Source organism: Cydia splendana, chromosome 5 (genome assembly GCF_910591565.1).
Source record: "Cydia splendana chromosome 5, ilCydSple1.2, whole genome shotgun sequence".
NCBI classification, from domain to species: Eukaryota; Metazoa; Arthropoda; class Insecta; order Lepidoptera; family Tortricidae; genus Cydia; species Cydia splendana.
The window spans coordinates 8,024,366-8,044,869 of NC_085964.1; the positions used below are offsets into that span (position 1 = coordinate 8,024,366).

A 20,504-nucleotide genomic window follows, 5' to 3' on the forward strand; every position below is an offset into this window, starting at 1 on the left:
GGTATTTTCTAAATCTATGACTGGAGCATGTGGAAAACAAAAGTATTGAAAGTTTTTTTAACACAATAGAAATTTATAACCCTACTAAACGTATAGGCAGATATATAATAGTATGTGGTTAAATTACCCTTCCTTTTAATTTAAAAGTGTCGTGTAAAATTAGCACATGTTTTTTTTTATCAATAAGAACTACTAATAGTTTTTTTGAATAGTTAATATCATTCATATGTCCGATATCGATTAAAATCGATTATTAGAAACGATCGGTAGACCGAACAACACTAGTCGCTAAATTTGACAGACGAATGATAAATGGGCTGTACCACGAAGTCGTAGCTATGCGCGACAGTATCGCTGTTCCGATATTCATCGACTCTTTAACACACAATGTCAGATCAACATGAAGTTATAAGATGGAGTGAACTGTCACTTTTTTTGCCATACTAAATTTAACCTTATCACCGAGCCAGAAAGACGTTCTTACCAGACTAGAGAAAACGGTCCACTTGAGATAGCAAAGGTGGGTCGCGGTGTCTCACTCGCACATGTTGCCAATGTTAAAAATATACCAGTGTGGTAGTATTTATATCAATATACTACTGAAATTAAATACCTTCTTATATTATTTAAGTGCTATATTTAGATTAAGGTTCTGATATCTTTTAAGAAATTTGTAAATAATTATGATGTCAATATTATTAAAGTCTGATTTAACCAAGCATGCGCACAGCAAAAAAAAAACATTAATTTTGATATGGTAGACATTGTAGTAACTTTGAATATTAATTGGTATCCCTAATGTGTGATGACATGTTATCAAAACACGTGAATGAAAAATTTCTTAAAAATGGTGAATAAATGTTGCGTTAAAGGTTGTAGGAGTGAAAGAATTTCTAATTTTGGAATATTGTTTCACAAGGAAGTCACCATTATTACATTTTGCGATAAAAATACAAGTCAACATTGTCAAACTCATTAGGGTGACCATGATGTCGGCATGATGAGAATCAGTGTTACACAATTCTTATTACGTACTTAAAAGTAAGTTTATATGAATAGGTATGTATTTATTTCGGCATGTTTAAATTGGTGAAATGAGAGCTAATACAGAATAAATAATGGCCAAAATAGAAATCCAAAGTCCTTAGAGTTAGACCGAGAAAAGTCTGCAGCGATTTTGATAGCCAACGCGGGGCAAGTGTTATTTATACGTCATAATTTCATAGAAGTTTGACGTTTAAAATGACACTTGCACTGCGTGGGCTATCAAAATCGCTGCAGACTTTTCTCAGTCTAACTCTAAACATTACAGACACATTTATAATAAAAGAAAAATAGAACTTTATGGTAATTTACTGACATTTGGGACGATACCAGAAACGTTAATGGGAATTTACCCTCTTTGGAAAATTTACTGGAAACGGCACATCACTAGTTTCTTTATATTTCACGACTCTTGTCTTTTCGCACAGATGGCCTGCCACCGTGAACACCGAGGTTCGCAAATTGCGGGCATCTTTCTCTTTTACTCCTATAAAGGAGTAATTACAGAGACAGCGAAAGATGCTCGTCAAACGATACAAACTTCGGTGTCTATGCTCCAGTGACAAGCGTCCTAGTTAAAAACTATAGTAAACGGCCGTAGCGGTCCCACGCGACCCTGTGGCAGTGGCGGATTTGCCCTAAGGCCGAGTAGGCCCGGGCCTAGGGCGGCCAGATATTTTAAGCGGCAGTCTATATGATAGGTGCTTAGAAAGGGGCGGCTAGTGCTTGCTATGAAGGGCCTGGGACCTAACGCGGCAAAGACTGTAAAAGGCTCTCAGGACAGTGGGGGTGTCCTGAGAGCCTACCCCGAGCCGCTTTCGACGTGTTGCCTCTTTGTAGCACTTTCGTACGTAAGTGTGGCAGAGGGGCGACACGTCGAACGCGGTTCGCGGTATACCCTCTGGTTCTGTCAGCATATCTGTCTCTCTATCTCTCTCACTCATACCTGTATTCTTGACAGACGTTACAGCGGACCACCTTCCTGAGGATCGACCATGTTCGTGGTCCAGCATCTACGCCTATTAATAACAGTTTTTAGAACAACTAAATTAAGTACCTAAGGTTGTGTGAAGCGTTGTACAGAAGAGAAAAAAAAACTATATCCATCCCTTTTTAGGCCATAATACTAGTACAGCGAAAAGACAGTATGATTCTTTATAACTAATATAACTATGCACGAATAAGAAAAGATCCTGGCCGAACTATATATTCAATGTTATCCTAATATCCCACATACATATGACTTATGGTCAGCCTAATTAGAAAGAGATGCAACGGCCCACCTTGACTTCTCATGTGGACACACTTTTTGGCTAATGTACACTATCCGGTTTACTCTCTAGGTCCGTGCAGATCAAACGCTCAAAGCAAACGCGCAATGTAATGTAAACATAGTTTTGTAACGTTAATCTGTAGTTACTTAGGTACATTATTGGAAACATAACCTGGAATACTTAAAAAAATTGTTTAAAATGAATTCACGCATAATATCATTTTAAAATTACTTACCTGTGATAGGAAATATGTCCTTGCCCTTGGGTGCTTGCAATATTTGGGCTGTTGCAGTTAATTATCACGCAACGAGGCTTTTTTTTATTTTTTACGGACTATCGGCTGCAACAACTGACGTGCGTGGACTGTCAATAGTGACGGCCAACCTCGACGCTTGGTCAGAGTTCGGACACGCGAAGTACATGCATTTGCGTCATCTAGGGTATATTCAAGTCTGTGACTGTCAGCGATAAAAGTTTGTACCAAATCATTATATTTTTGGCAAAAACTTATTTATGCTAGAAATTAATAATCACTGTTATAAATCATAAGTTACCTATATCAAAATGTATAATACCGGCCCCCTTGCAGGAACTTATGCTTTGTAGTTTATCGGCTGTCAGCGACAACTCCCTAACACTGGACACCAAGGGACCCACATGGGACAGCAGGCAAACGGTCACCACGTTTGACCATAATTGGTAAACCAATCATTTAACGGTTTTGCTACGAATATCTGTAGCTCGGCGTAGCGCGTAGCATATTAAATTCCGTATGTAGCGTAAAATAGGAATACGTAGCACATGATCTTATATTCCGGGTGAGCTATTCAGATAGTAATTTCTTGTTATCAATTATTTCCTGCCATGCTACATATAAAATCTGCTTGATTTTTTGGAAACTAGTTTAAATGCGTAATTTACTGAATGAGAATAAAGTATAGTATTAAATACGTTTCCAGATGCCATGCCAACTACGGAAGGATTGTTTTTCTAATCTCCTTCTTTTTTTAGTGAAACGTCTGTAGCTGAAAGAGCTGAGCGAGTTATAAATGCACAGGATATTGAAACTCCTCTGGCACCGATGGGTACTGTTAAAATGATAATAATGTATTCTGTTACGACACGATATACTAAATATACACACAATTTGAAGGAGGAAGTTTTACTAAGAGATACGTTTATATACCAGGTAAAACTTGATTTTAACACAAAACTTACTTTATCCTTTGCGTAAGATGCATGGGGTAACCTTGAAAATGGGATAATTCCGAAAAACGCCAATACTAATATATAAACCGCCGCAATGTTTACTGTTGTAAGTGGGTCAAACAGATCACTGTGTTATGTCTTTCCTGTAGACATACACGAGAGTTAAGGGCTATAAAGGCTAATTTTCTTATTTAACCCTTATCCACGTGAAAAGGTCCTCCTTTTATTTAAAGAACTATGATAAAATCATTACTTACATGCCCACAAGCTGTTAACTATTGCCCACAGGAGAGAAAACTAGTGTGTTATCGCGAACAGTACATTTTTCTCTCCTGTGGGCAATAGTTAACAGCTTGTGGGCATGTAAGCAATGATTTTATCATAGTTCTCTAAATAAAAGGAGGACCTTTTCATGTGGATAAGGGTTAAATAAGAAAGTTAGCCTTTATAGCCCTTAACTCTCGTGTATGTCTACAGGAAAGACATAACACAGTGATCTGTTTGACCCAAGTGTAAAGCGACATAACTAAATATAATCGCGACTTTGTAAAATAGTAGGTCGGGTGTTCATCAGTTAGCCACTAGTACACAAATAGCCAAGCGAATATCTGGCGAACGCGACGTTGCCGCTTGATGCAACCAAGGGCATTAGATACCTAAGCTCTTGCCTGCTCTACTTCCCAGTTAACAGCTCGCTCGCTCCATCTACGGACGAGTAAGACAAGAATTTCAATATTTCGTAAAAACTTTTTGGGAAATCGAGGTAAGAATTTTTTCGCTTTATGCCTTTTTGTCGAGTTATAGAAGAATCTTAATATTTTAACTGCTTTGATATGTTCTTCACGTCTCTTTTGACGTAGGTATTATGTATCTTAAACTGATAGTTTAAAAGTCAGATGAACAGAACCGCGTCGGGAGGGGGTGTCGATCATTTAACCAAAATCTGATGTTGAACATTTAGCCATGGCTCGTCATATTAAAACGAATATAAATCTTATTTTTGATGAAAAATAAGATGCAATCATATCAAAATTTATACAAATAAATATGAAAACTAGATACAACAAATAAACAGATGTTACTACCATGATAATTACACAGTAATTCGACTTATATGTTAGAAACTTGGAGTTTTCGAAATTAATCACCATGTTACAAAATGTTGATTTTTGAGGATAATATGAGTAAAAATATTTTCTTTAATTTTTTTAGTATTTTTAATCTTTGTAATTAAAGAAAACTGCGTTCTAAAATTTGTGGAGCTTATTATTATTAAATAATTAATAACATTTAAATTAGTGATTAAATGTGTACAACTTGGTTAACTCTAGAACACCCCCCTGGTTAATACTGTCCTATAGGGTGGACACTATTAGCCAAATTCCATTTTTTTCTAAAAGCACAATAATGTAAAACCTGTAACGCAAATTTTTTGAATGACAATTTGTAGCCAATTAAATAGTCTATCGATTAATGTTCGCAAAAAATTATTTTAATTCAAATTTTGCGAGATATGACTGCTCGAAAAAAGGGTGGTTAACTGCTTATTAACTCACATTTAACTAGCGTGGTTAACTGATCAACAACTCACCCTATCGTTTACGAAATTAATTTTCATGAAATCGTAATTGAATTATAGAATTGTATGTTTAGCTAAGCCTGTCATTTTATGTAAATATACAAATTGTATATGATTATTACAGAAAAGACAATTCGATTTTAAAGTGACAAACAGTGGTCAAGTGCCGATGAAAATTGCGTGGAGTTTCCAAATTGACGAAGATTTCCCCACGACCATCGACAAAAACTTAAATAAAAAGGTACCTACTGTAAAGCGATTAAATACTTGTATACTTACGTAGGTACTGGCTTCTGCCCGCAACTTCGTCTACGCGTACAATGATGATTCTTCCCCGGGAATCAAACTATCTTATTAGGTACTACATTAAATTTCATTTAAATCGGGTAATTTCCACCTTATTGCGGGAAAAGTGTTCCGAATGGTAACGAATTGATTCCAAATTAAAGTTCATGACTGTACCCTGTGCCGGATTAAGATATTTTGATGCCCTAAGCATTTCTAGACCATGGGGCCCCCTCTCCGTAGGGTCATCGAGATAACATTGAATTTTTTGGTAAGTTGAGTGACGTTCATTGCCGCATTACAGCTGAGAATGGAAATCAGTCACATCATTTTATCACGAAAATTGACAGTGCTGCAGCAGTAACGTTGCAACAGAGTAATGTTGCTGCAGTCGCCACCCGAATGTCACCTTTATCATATCTTAGAATGTTAATGAAAACGCGAGCGAGTTGTTAGTAAGCGTTGTGAATTACCGAAGCTTATGGACAGCTAAAAAAAAATCGTGTGGTAAAAACGATTTTTAAAATTTGTTCACCTTTTTCAACCTGGCATTTTGGTGCCCCCTGAACGTGGTGCCCTAAGCACGTGCTTGTTTTGCTTATTGGTTAATCCGGCTCTGACTGTACCTACTTAGAATTCAGCAGCAGCAGCGGTGCTTTGTATTGTACTTGATCCGTAACATGATAAATGCCTAACTATTTTTTACGGGTAAAATAACGTAATCGATTTTGACAGAATGAAATCGCTAGAGAATAGAGATGATATTGTATGTACATTTATTTATTTTAATTTTTAACAAGCAGAAACGTCTTCTAACGATGCTAAGCTTAGAATAAATTTAAAAGTGGAAAATATACTGTCTTGGGTGAGACTTGAACTCACGGCCTCTGGATCTGGAGAGGCCGTGAGTCACCCAAGACAGTAATTATTCCACTTTTAAATTTACATATTTATCTGATTGGTGAATAATTGTTATTAATATTTTTGTTTTGTTGTAATACAGAAAGGTGAGGACAATAAGAACAGTGCGGTTAGTAATGAAGCAGATGCTTCTCATACTAAAGGTGCGTAAGTATAACACAAGACTACTTGAATCACTTAATCTTAATAGTATAGTAGTATAGTATGAATACAAAGATTCACGGAATAGAAGTGTTAAGCTATAGTTATTTACGATACAAGTGCGGAAAGTAGGAAATTCGCCACGAGTGGTGATAAATTAAAACACGACCGAAGGGAGTGTTTTATATCAACACGAGTTGCGAATTGCCTATTTGCACGTGTATCGTACAACGTTTTACAGTACATATGGCCCTTTAAACTTTTGACATCGCATGAAAAGTGTTATTTTACACACTAGTGCGGGAAAATAGGACCACATGTACTGTAAAATAATGTACGAACATACTTTCTTTCCGTTTCTCGTACAATATTTTTAGTTCCGATCAGAGGCCGCGAATAGCAAAAAATCTAAATTTCACCCTCTGTCTCTCTATCACTCTTGCATATTCCGCACCTCCGACCTATTCCGCAGTGACGTTAAGTCAGGTTTACATCATGCACAACACAATTATGCTAACGTTATATAGGAATATCTTAGTTCCACGATGGTTGATTGACTTAGTATATTTTTTTACAATCTTCATTAACCAAATTTTTCTGTATTTTTGTAAACTAGACTCCAGCAAAGAGACTTTGTTTAGTGAAAGTTTGGAGAGATGCAGTGTAGACACCTGGTTCGAAGTCAATTTACCTTTCAAAATAGAACCAGCCAAGGAATGCCTCCAGCCCTCTGAAAGTGTAGTTTTCACAGTTACGTTTTCACCTCTTGATGCTTTCGAGTACAAAGTTTTACTGAAAAGTTCTATTGGTGAGTTTTAACTATTGACTACGAACATGTTAGTAACATGATCATGATGTTAATTTAAAGAGCAACGCTTTACAATATTTTTATTACAGATAATTTAGATCCAAATGATCAGAACATATTCTGCAAGATCGTAGCAAAGTCCCTGGTGCCATATTTCCACCTGGATATAGAAGAAAGCGATTACTTGACAACCAGAAGGAAAAAAGAGGCTGGAGTTGCTTTGCCGGAACACATTACTGTTATGGAATTCAATGTGCTGGGACCAGGCTGCTATAAAAAGTATTATTTTCAATTTAGACTTCCTTTTTTTAGTACTTACTTACTTATTAGTTTGGCGCGATGACCCAAAATGAGTCTTGGCCTCCAACAACGCGGATTCACGCCAGTTTTCACTGACGCCGAGCTCCCGGAGATCTGCCTCCACTCGATCCGCCACCGATACTTAGGACGACCTACAGGACGGCGTCCAGTCGGTCGACCCAAGTATGCTCTCTTTACCGCACGATCTTCACCCATTCTTTCGAGGTGGCCCAGCCAACGGAGACGATGTGCTTTGGTCTCACCCATTTTATTAGTAGATTAGAAAATTAGGTTTTAAGTTACTTCCCATTCATGTCGTCTCGGATATGGGCATGATATCAATGCATTCAGTTTGATGTCCTGAACACAAATATATGAGATGACAAGCGCGAAAGTGGTGGGGGTAGTTACAGTGACATCATAAAGTCAGCGGTACAAAGTTGTTTGTATTTTCTTTTAAACATTTCATGTGGGCTATGAAATGAAAGGATTTTGTGAGTAGATTAGAAATATATACTAGGTACTTGGTCTACAAACAAATACAAATATATAACATACTAGGTACTTGGTCTAACAAATTATGTAGTATTAGAAAACGTTCAAAAATTTCAGAATCCAGGGTTGACTTTGCACTTTTCTAAATAGAACACGACTGAATGGATTATTCCAAATTGTATACCAAATGACTGTGAATATCCTCTAAAGGGTGAACACTATTATATTATCGCCTACATTTTTACTTTGCTAGCGTGTTGGATCGATTCTTTTTTTAATATTCTTTTGAAATTTGACTTTATAAGGCTCGTGAAATATTAGACACCCATAAAACGTTAATTTGTTTTTTATTTATGAAAATGGCCTTACACGAAAAAGACTTTAGCAAAAATCCTCATTTATCATTTTATCAACTTTAGATCTGGCAAAATCTTGTCAAACTACACGGAGGACGGTTCAACGGACCCTAAAAAAATTAAACAAGATGAAACTGTAGATAGGAAGCGTCGTGAGGGTCAACCCACCAGAAAATAAAATAATGTTAAGTTGTGCAAGCTATTTTCTCTTCTGGAGCATGATCGACCTGCGACAATTTAATAGTGTTCAACCTTTATTTTTACCCGAAAAACTTTGTACTGCCGACTTTACCCATATAACCATTCCGGTCGGAGAATCATCAAAGTGGTAACTAAATGTCAGATGTGTCGTAACAGAGTGCACACAATGTGTCTAGAATTATTCAGTAACTAAGTGCCGTCGCCGTGTGTACGCTTTTCCGTAACAAGGTGTCGACACATTGTGTGCACTTTGCGTGCGGTTTGTGACCAAATCTGACAGCAAATTTGTGATAGCAAATGTCAATATAAAATACCTCTTGAAAACCAAGGTTTGTCAAACTGTACTATTAGTGTCTCGGGTGCTCGTAATTCTAGTTAGTCATCATGATCGATCCAAATGATAATAAATAATCGACGAAAACCATATAAACACTTGTCAACATTTTGTAGAAAAGTTTTTAAAGAAATGCAATACCTACGCTACATAGGTTAGGCAACGAATGCTCAAAAAAAGTTGTAGAGGGAAATGCTTGGAACACAATATTTGACTCCGTAACTTGGTTTGAACTAGTTAGGAGATGAACATATCAAAAGTCCCCGGCCCTTAGTAGCCCTTTGGTAGCCCTTAAGCCGAGGGGAAAGAGGGTTTAAAGGTCCCATTTTTCGGGTTTTCCGTTATATCTCGGAAACATGCCACATTTCCACAGCGACAACATAGCGACATGGCCACTTATACAAAATGGAAGTTAATTTAATTTGTTACAAGTTTTATTTAGTCAAGTTTCTCGATATCTTGAATAGTTTTTGAGATATCCGCTCTTGAAAGTTTATTTAGGGCTCTCAATTTTACCTTGATATTATCCTATGGCCTGTCCTGGGACTCAAACTAGTTCTATACCAAATTTCAACGAAATCGGTTCAGCGGTTTAAACGTCAAAGAAGTTTAAAAAAAGTATTTTTTAAATTTTGTGGAATGGTGTCAATGTAATACCATAACTGGATTCAGCACCCCCGATTTTACGAAAACGATACCAAACATGGCCTCGTAGCTTCACTGATGTAGAAGTCAAGATAAAATTGAGAGCCTCAAATTCTTATTACTTGGCCTAACTTGTGTAGAAGGAAAAGGAAAAATAAAAGTCTTCGGCAGGAATAAAAGACACAAATATAATTGGGTTATTCCCACTAGTTACCACCAAGTTCTTACCAGTGGTAACTACTGGGAATTTTTTTCCCACCTTTTACCACTGGTAACTACTGGGAAAAAAAATCCCACTAGTTACCACCAACTCTGCTTGGTGGTAACTACTGGGAATAAAAATTCCCAGTAGTTACCACTGGTAAAAGGTGGGAATTTTTTTTCCAAGTAGTTACCACCAAAATATTGTTAGAATTCAATACTAATAAAAACAGTATAAATAGTAAGTATAGTATAAATGTAGCGTGCTGCAATAAATAATTATGTGTCAGTTAGTTATTCAGTAAACTGCTTTAAAAGTGATCAAAAATATACTGGTAAAACTGTTTTAATATTTTTGATAACTTTTAAAGCAGTTTACTGAATCACTAACTGACACATAATTATTTATTGCAGCACGCTACATTTATACTATACTATTTATACTGTTTTTATTAGTATTGAATTCTAACAATATTTTGGTGGTAACTACTAGGAAAAAAAATTCTCACTTTTACCAGTGGTAACTACTGGGAAATTTTATTCCCAGTAGTTACCACCAAGCAGAGTGGGTGGTAACTAGTGGGAATTTTTTTCCTAGTAGTTACCAGTGGTAAAAGGTGGGAAAAAAATTCCCAGTAGTTACCACTGGTAAGAACTTGGTGGTAACTAGTGGGAATAACCCATATAATTTTCTTGAGTTACGAGTACTATTTCAATCATCAAACATAAACATACTTTGATTATATTAATCTAGTGAGATCCTCATAGATAAACAAAAACATAAAAAAAATTACAAGTTTGAAATGTCACGGAACTCGCACAGTATGTGAAAAATAAAAACTTTTATGACAAAACAAATTCTGGTCACAATTTAAGAATCACCCGATTGCGGCGAGGAATGATCTGTATTTTTGCTTGTTTCATTACCTTTTGTAGCAATATATTGATTACATCTGAAAATAAAGATAACTTACGTCGTCACGGATGTCGATTTATAGGTATTAGGGAGTTCAAAATACGAAAAGTATGACCTTTTTGGAATCCAAGATGTCTGCCGTGCACTTTGTCATAAAAGTCGTCATGGATATCGTTTTATAGGTTTTAGGGAGTGCAGAATTCGAAAATGATGAACATATTGGAATCCAACATGGCGGCCACGCATTTTGTCATAAAAGTCGTCATGAATGTCGTTTTAAAGGATGACCATTTTGGATTCCAAGATGTCTGCCGTGCACTTTGTCATAAAAGTCGTCATGGATGTTGATTTATAAGTGTTAGGAAGTGCAGAATTAAAAAATGATGACCATGACCAAAGTGCACGGCAGAGATCTTGGATTCCAAAATGGTCATCATTTTCGAAATCGACACTCCCTGTAAAACGACATCTATGACGACTTTTATGAAAAAGTGCACGGCAGATATCTTGGATAACAAAATGGTCATCATCTTCGAATTCTGCACTCCCTAAAACCTATAAATCGATATCCATGACGACTTTTATGAGAAAGTGCACGGCAGACATCTTGGATTCCAAAATGGTCATCATTTTCGAATTCTGCACTCCCTAAAACCTATAAATCGACACCCATCTCGACTTTTATGACAAAATGTTTGGCTGCCATCTGCACGCAAGACATCTCTATTATTTTTACGTACAAAAATTACTCCCCGTCAACTTTCAATCGAGAGTTAATCGAAAATGTATTCGATTAATATTCAGATTAATTCGATTTCTATCGTATGTTAGGTCGACTAAATTAATCGCGATTAAAATTTGAGGATTAACTTATTTATTCCATGAATTAGTCGAATAAACAGTTAATCGATTAATGCCCATCTCTGACCACGGCATGGCTCTTACACTTTGAGAATATCTGAAAACAAATGAACACAAGGAGCCATTTTGCAAATCCAGTAACTTTATTACTACTTTTGGTCAATTTTGACAGCGCGTGTCATGTGTCTACACAGAGTCGTAACATTGCGACTACTTTGTGACTGGGATATTTCTCAGCCTTAAACCATATTTTTACATCATAATTAACAAGTTTAGTAAGTAGTATGTAAAGCGTTATTTCTATTATTTAAGTATAGTATACGCATCGAAGTACTAAAAATGCATCAAATAATATAGTTATGAGCACAGGCACTGAGAAGTAAACAATTTCATAGCCGGCTAAACTAAAACAATGTGGTGGCGCGTTGATTATATTACACTTAGTTTATCAAATCACTCGAGCAGTTTAATTCCCCATAGTAATTTAAGTCCTATTGTAATATAAACACACATACGCACAGACAGAGACAGAGATGCTTTTGACAGAGACTGGTGGGAGACTTCTGCGGATAGGGATACGTGGAAGAATAAGAGGGAGGCCTTTGCCCAACAGTGGGACAATATGGGCTCATAATAATAATAATAATGAGTCACTCAGGCATATCATTTCCGGTTGCTCTCATCTTGCTAACGGCGAGTACTTGCACAGACATAATCTCGTAGCCAGGATTATTCACCAGCAACTTGCTCTTCTATATGACCTTGTGGACCGCGAAGTACCGTACTACAAGTACTTACCTGCGCCTGTTCTCGAGAATGGACTATTGTAGCCAATAAGCCTGATATTGTGATAATAGATCGATCGCAACGTCGGGCCGTGCTCGTTGATATCACCATCCCCCATGATGAGAATCTCGTGAAGGCCGAGAAGGACAAGTCCAGTAAGTACCTAGACTTGGCTCACGAGATAACCGCCATGTGGGATGTTGATTCGACGATCATTGTCCCGATAGTCGTTTCAGTAAACGGTCTAATGGGTCGTTCTCTCATTTCGTGCAAATCGGTGATGTTCTCTCGATTTGTAAATTTTCTTTTAAATGGTAATTTTTAGGGTTTTCATGCATTGTGGATTCATTTATTGACACTTTTATGCTAAAGGCACCTTTGTAACCTTATTACTTTTCATTTAATAAGACTGGTGGTAATGAACTACGCGCTGGTAATGAAATGGGCATGGATGGTAATTTTATCACTGGACGGTAATGAAACAAACTTATGAAATCGCAATAAAAAAAACTTTATTTAACGAAAATTAACACCATTAATATAATTAACAACATTAAAATCACGTGTCTTAAGCGCTGTGCAGACGATCAAGCCGACTTAACAAATACTCCGGCTTGACAATCGCGACTTATGTTTACCACCTAGCTTGTAGCGATTGTCAAGCACAATTTACGTGATTGAAGACGTATTTCGTATTGTTTATTTATTTAATGTTTACACAGCACTACATCAGTCTTATCACCAACACACTGAGAAACTACATACTTTAATTTAAAATTAACATCCAAATACACTCGACTGCCAATCCATCCACCGCAGCTCCATAAACTCGCAAAATCTCAAGCACTCATGAGTCAACAGGAGATGCACTAGGAGAAGCCTAAGGGTTATATTTCTAATGTGCGGTACAAAAAGTCTTACAAGCCCCTCTACTAGTTCAAGGCAGTCAGAGTCTCCACTAAAAGCCCAACAAGCTAAAAGTAGTAGGCTTAAGTTGCGCCTCACCTCCAAAGAAATGAAGCCCTGGGTTCCTAAAATAAATATTTTTTGGTAATACAGCCTAAGGAAATTCTTTTGGACCTTTTCCAATAGTAGAATGTACGTTGACTCGTAAGTGATCCAGACTAATGCTGACGCCTCCAGCTTGCTTCTGACCAGAACATTGTAAAAAACTTTTATGGGGCAAGGGTCATGGAATTCTCTGACGTTGCGAGTGACAAAGCCTAATCTACTGAAGCTACAGTGGCAAGTGCTTTGATGTGGAATATGACCACAAGATCCTTTACTGAGACGACTCTTGTTATTACAAGAGTCTATTGACCCAAGAGTCTATTGGCTCAGATCCAAGAAAATATTGAGCATGTGTAGGAAATAGGGCTCGATTAAAACTACACACTTGACACTTAGCCACATTGAAAGTCACTTTGTTATCCCGACTCCATTGGAATAGAGATGAAACATCCTCCTGCAGCAACTTACAATCCTCCTCCTTCTCAACTCAATATACCAATTTAAGTTCGTCGGCGTAGAGTAGACAACGAGCGTTATGGATAACCGAGGGCAGGTCATTGACCATTATTCCAAATAGGAAAGGCCCCAAGATTGAATCTTGGCTGTCACCAGAACGAGTATGGTACGGATCTGGTACGAAGTGGCCATGCCGGCCGTTGCGTACTGCGGTTGATCACGCAGATAACTGGCAAAAATGTTAAGCAAATGTGGATTGAACCCAATAGCGTCTAGTTTGTGTAGGAATACATCGTTACCCACACGATTAAAGGCTTTTCGGAAATCATAATACAGGACGACTACCAGGATACCCATATCCAGATGCTCTGAGATGGTGTCAACCAAGGTCAGGTTAGTTTCCACAGACCGTTTCGCTCTGAAACCATGCTGAGTGTTGCACAGGAATAATGGTTTTACTTGTTTCGACAACGTGCCATGGAGTATGGACTCAAACAGCTTTGCTAAAGCTGAAAGAAAAGAATACCGTGACTTTGGGATCGGTCTTACCCGTGAAATCTTCCAATGGTGAGGATATGTACTTGTGGAGAGTAGGTACCAGATTAAGCATGAAGTGTATTGGACTATTCAAATGCTCTAAACACCCCTTTAAGATATATGCAGGTACCTAAGTACCTAGTCTGGACCAAAAGCTTAGACGCCCGAAAAACTTACTTTAGTGTTAAGACCCCTTTGAGCTTAAGTTCGTCGACAGTGCACCATGAATAACAGCAGATATGCCCGTATGTGCTCCGATCCTCAAGCACAGATGGATGAACTTGCGATGCTCCACCGCCCTGAGAGTTTATTACCCCGCTTTTTACTGCTGGTATCAGTTTTCTGAGATTTATCACGCACGGATTGGGAATTGTCGCTTTTGACGGCGGAGGCACTATTATTGCTTATCGGCCTGTGTTTATGCTCCTGTAGTTTCTGCGTTTTATTCCAAAGATTTGCCCCGTTCTCTACCTTATCGTCGACAGGTATCAGATGATTCCAACTCTCTTAGTCTCTTAGTAACGTGTCAAATTTCTCAGCACAGTCCTTGAGTGCGGTCTGGTATTATATGTAGAGCGGCAGGTTATGTTAATCTACTCCGCTCTAGTTAAATCCAAAAATCACCAGTTGGGCTCCCCTAAATATTATTACATACAGTTTTAAATGCTTATAACAACATACTATTTATAATAACTTAACCCTCTCTCCATTAAATGCACTGCCTCAAATACATTATCATTACCTTCTAAATTCGTTCATTACCTTCCCTGGCAAAATTGGAAGGAAAAGAAATGAATGAAACAGATATGAATGAAGTTTTGGAAGTTTTCGTCGCCTAGGTCGGTTGATATCTGACCTTGATTTCGCAGAATAAGCCACCCGAAAGGCAACCCTAAAACACATCAATTAGGTATAATTTTAATTATGTACAATTGGTACTTACTGTATAAATCACTAGATGGCGATGAAGATTTATCTGAACCACACTCCTTCCCGACACGAGAGAACGTAGGTATTTTCGTCAAAAGCAACATACGGACGACCGCTGCAGTAGCAGGCGGCCAACAGTTGACCCGCGGCGCTCTTGACGTGCGGTCGGGCCTATTATCCTTATCTACGTATTAGCGCGTTGAGTAGTTAAATCAGTGTCCAATATGGTGATATGTAGACAGTGTAAGAAATTTATAGCTGTGTCGAAAGGCGATATAGTGAGGTGCAAAGGAAACTGCGGGGAAATGTTTCACAAAGGGTGTATAAAGGACAAGCGGTTTTTAAAAGAGGAGATATGTACTAACTGTGTGGAAAGTGCAGGTGCATCCACACCAGACAAAAGCCACCAAATCCAAATTGAAGCAAAAACGGCCTCTGTCGAAGACCTGCTATATCAAGTAAATGAGAAACTGAGTACCCTACGGGATATACAGATTAACCTCTCCGACCTAAAATCATCAGTTGAGTTTTACGCTGAGCAATACCAGGAAATGGTGGAATACAAAAAATAATGCACCGAAAAATTTAAAACCCTGGAAAACAAGGTAGGTGACTTGACGAGAAAGAATATTTTTCTGGAAAAGTACACAGCGTCGCTGGAAGAACGAGTAGACATTATGGAACTCAAGGAGAAGGAAAGAAACATAGATTGTTGGGCTGATTGAGAAGGAGAACGAAAACCTGAAAACTGTTATCCCGGTTATTGCACAACATTTGAGTATTCCTGAGAACTCGGTGGAGTCTGCATGGAGGGTAGGACCAAAAAACAAGCCCGCTAGCAACAGCGGCAGCGAGAGAAAATCGCCGAGGCCGCGGCCGCGCATCGTCATCGTTCGTCTGACGTCACGCGCGGCGAGGGAGGCCTGGCTGAATAAACGGAAGACGCCACTGACCAATGCACAAATAAATAATGGCTCACATGACGGAAAAATTTACATTAACGAAGACGTCACAAAAAAAATACGGGACTTATTTAAGGAGGCTAAGAGGCAGCTTAGGGAGACTTATAAATTCATATGGATCCAAAAAGGGAGAATTTTAGTTAGACAAGACCAAAACGGATCAAAAATCTATCAAATACGGACAGAAAAAGACATAAAGGACCGCCTACAAAAAGGATTGAGATAACCTTATTGCGCTATTTGGTACCCTATTAATATATATTTTTTCATATACTAGATACGTATTAAGGAAAATAACTCGAAACATTCGATTCAATACGTAATATAGATTCCATAATTCAAAACAAAGAACACAATAGATATGAGGACATAAGCGCCTGGAGCAACTATATCCAAACACAATCAAATTTAAAAATATGTACATTACAAGTAAACATAAGATCGCTTAGGAAAAATTTCAGCACACTGCTTACCCTACTGGATCCTGTACTCAACAAATTACATATAATAATATTAACTGAGATAAACATTAGACAAAACGAGACGGCCCTATATAATAATACCTAACTTTGATATGTACCCGAATACAAGAGAAACACGCAGAGGGGGAGGAGTTATGGTTTACCTCCGAAACACCTTAACTTGGACGCCGAAATTTATGTCAAATATTGATTGTGAAATAACGCACGGAAACATTTATGGTGAAACGCCTATATACCTTATAGCCATATATAGACCGCCAAGCGCAAGTAAACAGAAATTCCTTCAAATAACTGGAGATTTAATAAGGAACATACCAACACAGATGAATGTTATTTACGCCGGCGATATAAATATAAACTTATGCAATGGATTGCAACAACAAGTCCTAGAGTACAAAGACGTAATGAGTAGGTATGGTTTATTGTGTGCGTACGAAGAAGTTACGAGAGAAGAGGTATATGGACAACAGCTGACCGCGTCATGCCTGGATCACGTGTGGACTCGCTTCAATACCTATCGCCACTCATCGTTCGTACTAGCGGCGGGAAAGATTTCAGATCACTATTTAACCGGTTTATTAGTGTACGAGGATAAACAAAGAGACAGCTGTGCGGGCGGAGGTAACGCAAGTAACGAGGTACGTTCAGTGATTAATAACAAGTTAGTGAGGCAAAAACTTAGTCAAGTTGAGTGGGACGGACTCTTAGATATTAACTGTCCATTATCATTATATGAAACTATCCGTAAAATATTTAGTGAAATATATAATAGCTGTAAAATTAATGTAAAAATATCTAACAAAAGACATACACAGCCATGGGTCACTAAAGAGTTGTTGTCCCTAATAGAAAGACGTGATGAGTTGTTTAGGAAATGGAAATCGACCCCAAAATCCAATACCTGTCGATTGCAATACACTCGTTTCAGAAATAAAGTAAATAAGAAAATAGAAGTGGCTAGAAATAGTTATAGGCAAAAAAGAATAATAGACTGTAAAAAGGATTTTAGAAAAATATGGGAAAACATAAACACATGGATAGGTAAAAAATCCAATAACATAGATAAAACAATAATACAATATTTGGGCAGAAACAATGATATATATTCGATATGTAATAATTTCACTAAAACCTTCACACAAGAAATAGAAAATATTAAGCACCAATGCGATGTAACTTTTTTGAACAGGGCTGAGTATGTCAATGACTGTACACTATCCTTTAGATTTAAAAAAATATCACATAAATAAATAGAGAAAATCATAGATTGCCTGTCAATGGAAAAGTCGCCCGGATACGATGAGATTAGAGTGCAAGATATTAAATTTGTCAAGGAAAAAATTAGCCCAATTCTAGCTAGATTCATTAACTTGTGTGTCGAAAGGTCATCGTACCCGGATGACTTAAAATACTCGATCATTAGACCTATATACAAAAGCGGTTGTCACATGAATTACTCTAATTACAGGCCAATTGCGATATTATCTGTTATAAATAAAATTGTCGAAAAAACTATCCTCACGCAAATAACGGAGTATCTAGAACAATATAACATACTATCAATAAATCAGCACGGCTTTAGGAAACATAAAAGTACTGCTACAGCATTAGCGCAATTTTCAGACGATATATGTCATAAGTTAAACGAAAAAAATCACGTAGTTGCCATTTTTATTGATTTTAAAAAAGCTTTTGACACACTCGAACACAGTGTGCTTTTAAAAGCTATGTTCGAGTGTGGCATTCGCGGCTTGGTTAACGACTGGTTTAAACAATACCTAACTAACCGCAAAATGATAACTGAGATCTTAAAGGTGCGCGGCGACGAAGCGCTGATAACAGGCGGCGTGCCAACCGGTTCTGTATATGGGCCAATAGGCTATATAATGCACGTAAACAGTATTGGTAGTATAGTAGAAAATTGTAGTATGTATATGTATGCAGACGATATGTGTATATTTTACGCAGACAAAGATCAGCAAAAAATAGAACAGTGCATACAATCGGATTTAGAAAACATAATAAAATGGTCACATGACAACGGTATCATTATAAATATGTCTAAAACAAAAGCTATGCACATATCGCAGCGAAATGCTATACATGGAAGTATTCTGTCCGCTCAATTATGACCCAACGCAAACTACCCCGCGATAGGCGGTACTTACAAACTGCTCGATTGGCAATCTCAGTAGCACCGAGATGACAGTCAGTGACAAATGGCTAAATTGATTTATAAAAACAACGTTTTTTTGTAATTAAAAATACATTCATGTGTCGTGAAGTGGTGCAGAAGTTATTTTAGTTCATACCAAGGACAGTGGAATCACTTTTCACTTGTAGTAAACAGATAACTTCAGTAGAATTTGGAAAAAACATGACGATTTGTTTTCAATACTACCGTGCTAAGCTAAAACGTAACAACTGCATACGACTTTCATAACAGCATACGACTTTTTAAATTGCGAGGATAATAGGGATGGTGTTATGCTAAATTAAGTAGACTATTTTATTAACTTGTGTTTGGTTTAGGTATTTTCTATATAATTATAAATGTAGTAATAAATTCCTTCTTACAGATTTGTATTTTCCTTTTTTATTTCATGAGATGGAGCTATAAAAAAACTACCTAGTTATTTCAAATTAATAATCAAATTTGGTATTGTCATTTTACATTACTTTCCATTCAGATTCCCACAAGATGCTATTCGCAGAGAACTATGGAAAAAAGCTGTCCAATTAGAGAGACATGAAATTGAGTGGATGCCTGGCAAGATATCTAGAATATGTTCTATTCATGAGATATAACCCGTGAGATAATCATACCCGGTCTCCTATATGTAGATACATTTTTCCTATCATGCTTTCACTGAATTAATTTAACAAATACACACATTATCTGAAAATGTTGATCATTTGAATCCACCCTCTACTGTCACATATATGTAGGTTCTCTCTCAAGCCATTTCCGTCAGTAGAAAAGAGCGGCAAACATATTAACTCACATTATAGACGGGTCTAACGCGAATTATATTCAATTGCCTTGATTTATCGACGTAAATCAGTTTCGTTTCGTATAATGTGAGTTAATATGTGTTCAAAACGCGAAAGTTTAAAATATTATAAGAGCGGCAAATTTAGAAAATGTAAGCGCGCGAACGGCTGTGGTCCTATACAAAATTTTAATTTTGCACCTTTTTCTACTGACAAACTTGCTTAACCGGCTATATACATATAAAATATTCTGAACTGAAAGTGGGGATTTATTGTGACTCCGCCTGTTCAAATATTTTTGACCCAATTCGTGCACCCATGTAAATTTTGCAGACTGTATAGCCAGTCCGATTTCTAAGATCAAGTTCGCCATACATTTACTATGGCGTACTTGATCTTAGAAAAACGGACAGACTATACCTGAACGTGACTTCGCACTGCCATGCAGATTGATAATAAAATATACAAAATACTTATTATAGCGGAATACATTTATACAATAATGATATATTTACTTATGTTGAGTTAGTCTGTCATGTCATAACAACATTTTAACTAGTTATCTTTTAATCTGCATTAAATTATTATACGTGAATTATTTGACTGGTTCTTCACTGTATGGCATAAACCTATCCCTGTCCAAGTCATATTCTAATCAAATATGAACCGCGAACTCTCAGCGGCCAGTACGTACAGCAAGAAGGTTATTAGCGGATTAATGTCGCTGATTGGTAGTTATTGACATTATATGCATTTCATCTACACTTAGCTATGTA

The 20,504-nt window shown here is 37.2% G+C and overlaps 1 protein-coding gene across 1 annotated transcript in view; it reads left to right on the forward strand.

Moving 5' to 3' along the window:
* The window catches only part of LOC134790383 (hydrocephalus-inducing protein-like), a 131,374-nt gene that overhangs the window by 75,084 nt on the left and 35,786 nt on the right, over nucleotides 1–20,504 (forward strand). The window contains 6 exon segments of the mRNA XM_063761152.1: nucleotides 2,908–3,017; nucleotides 3,330–3,507; nucleotides 5,231–5,347; nucleotides 6,395–6,455; nucleotides 7,070–7,261; nucleotides 7,351–7,540. Coding sequence (XP_063617222.1) covers nucleotides 2,908–3,017; nucleotides 3,330–3,507; nucleotides 5,231–5,347; nucleotides 6,395–6,455; nucleotides 7,070–7,261; nucleotides 7,351–7,540 — 848 coding nt within the window.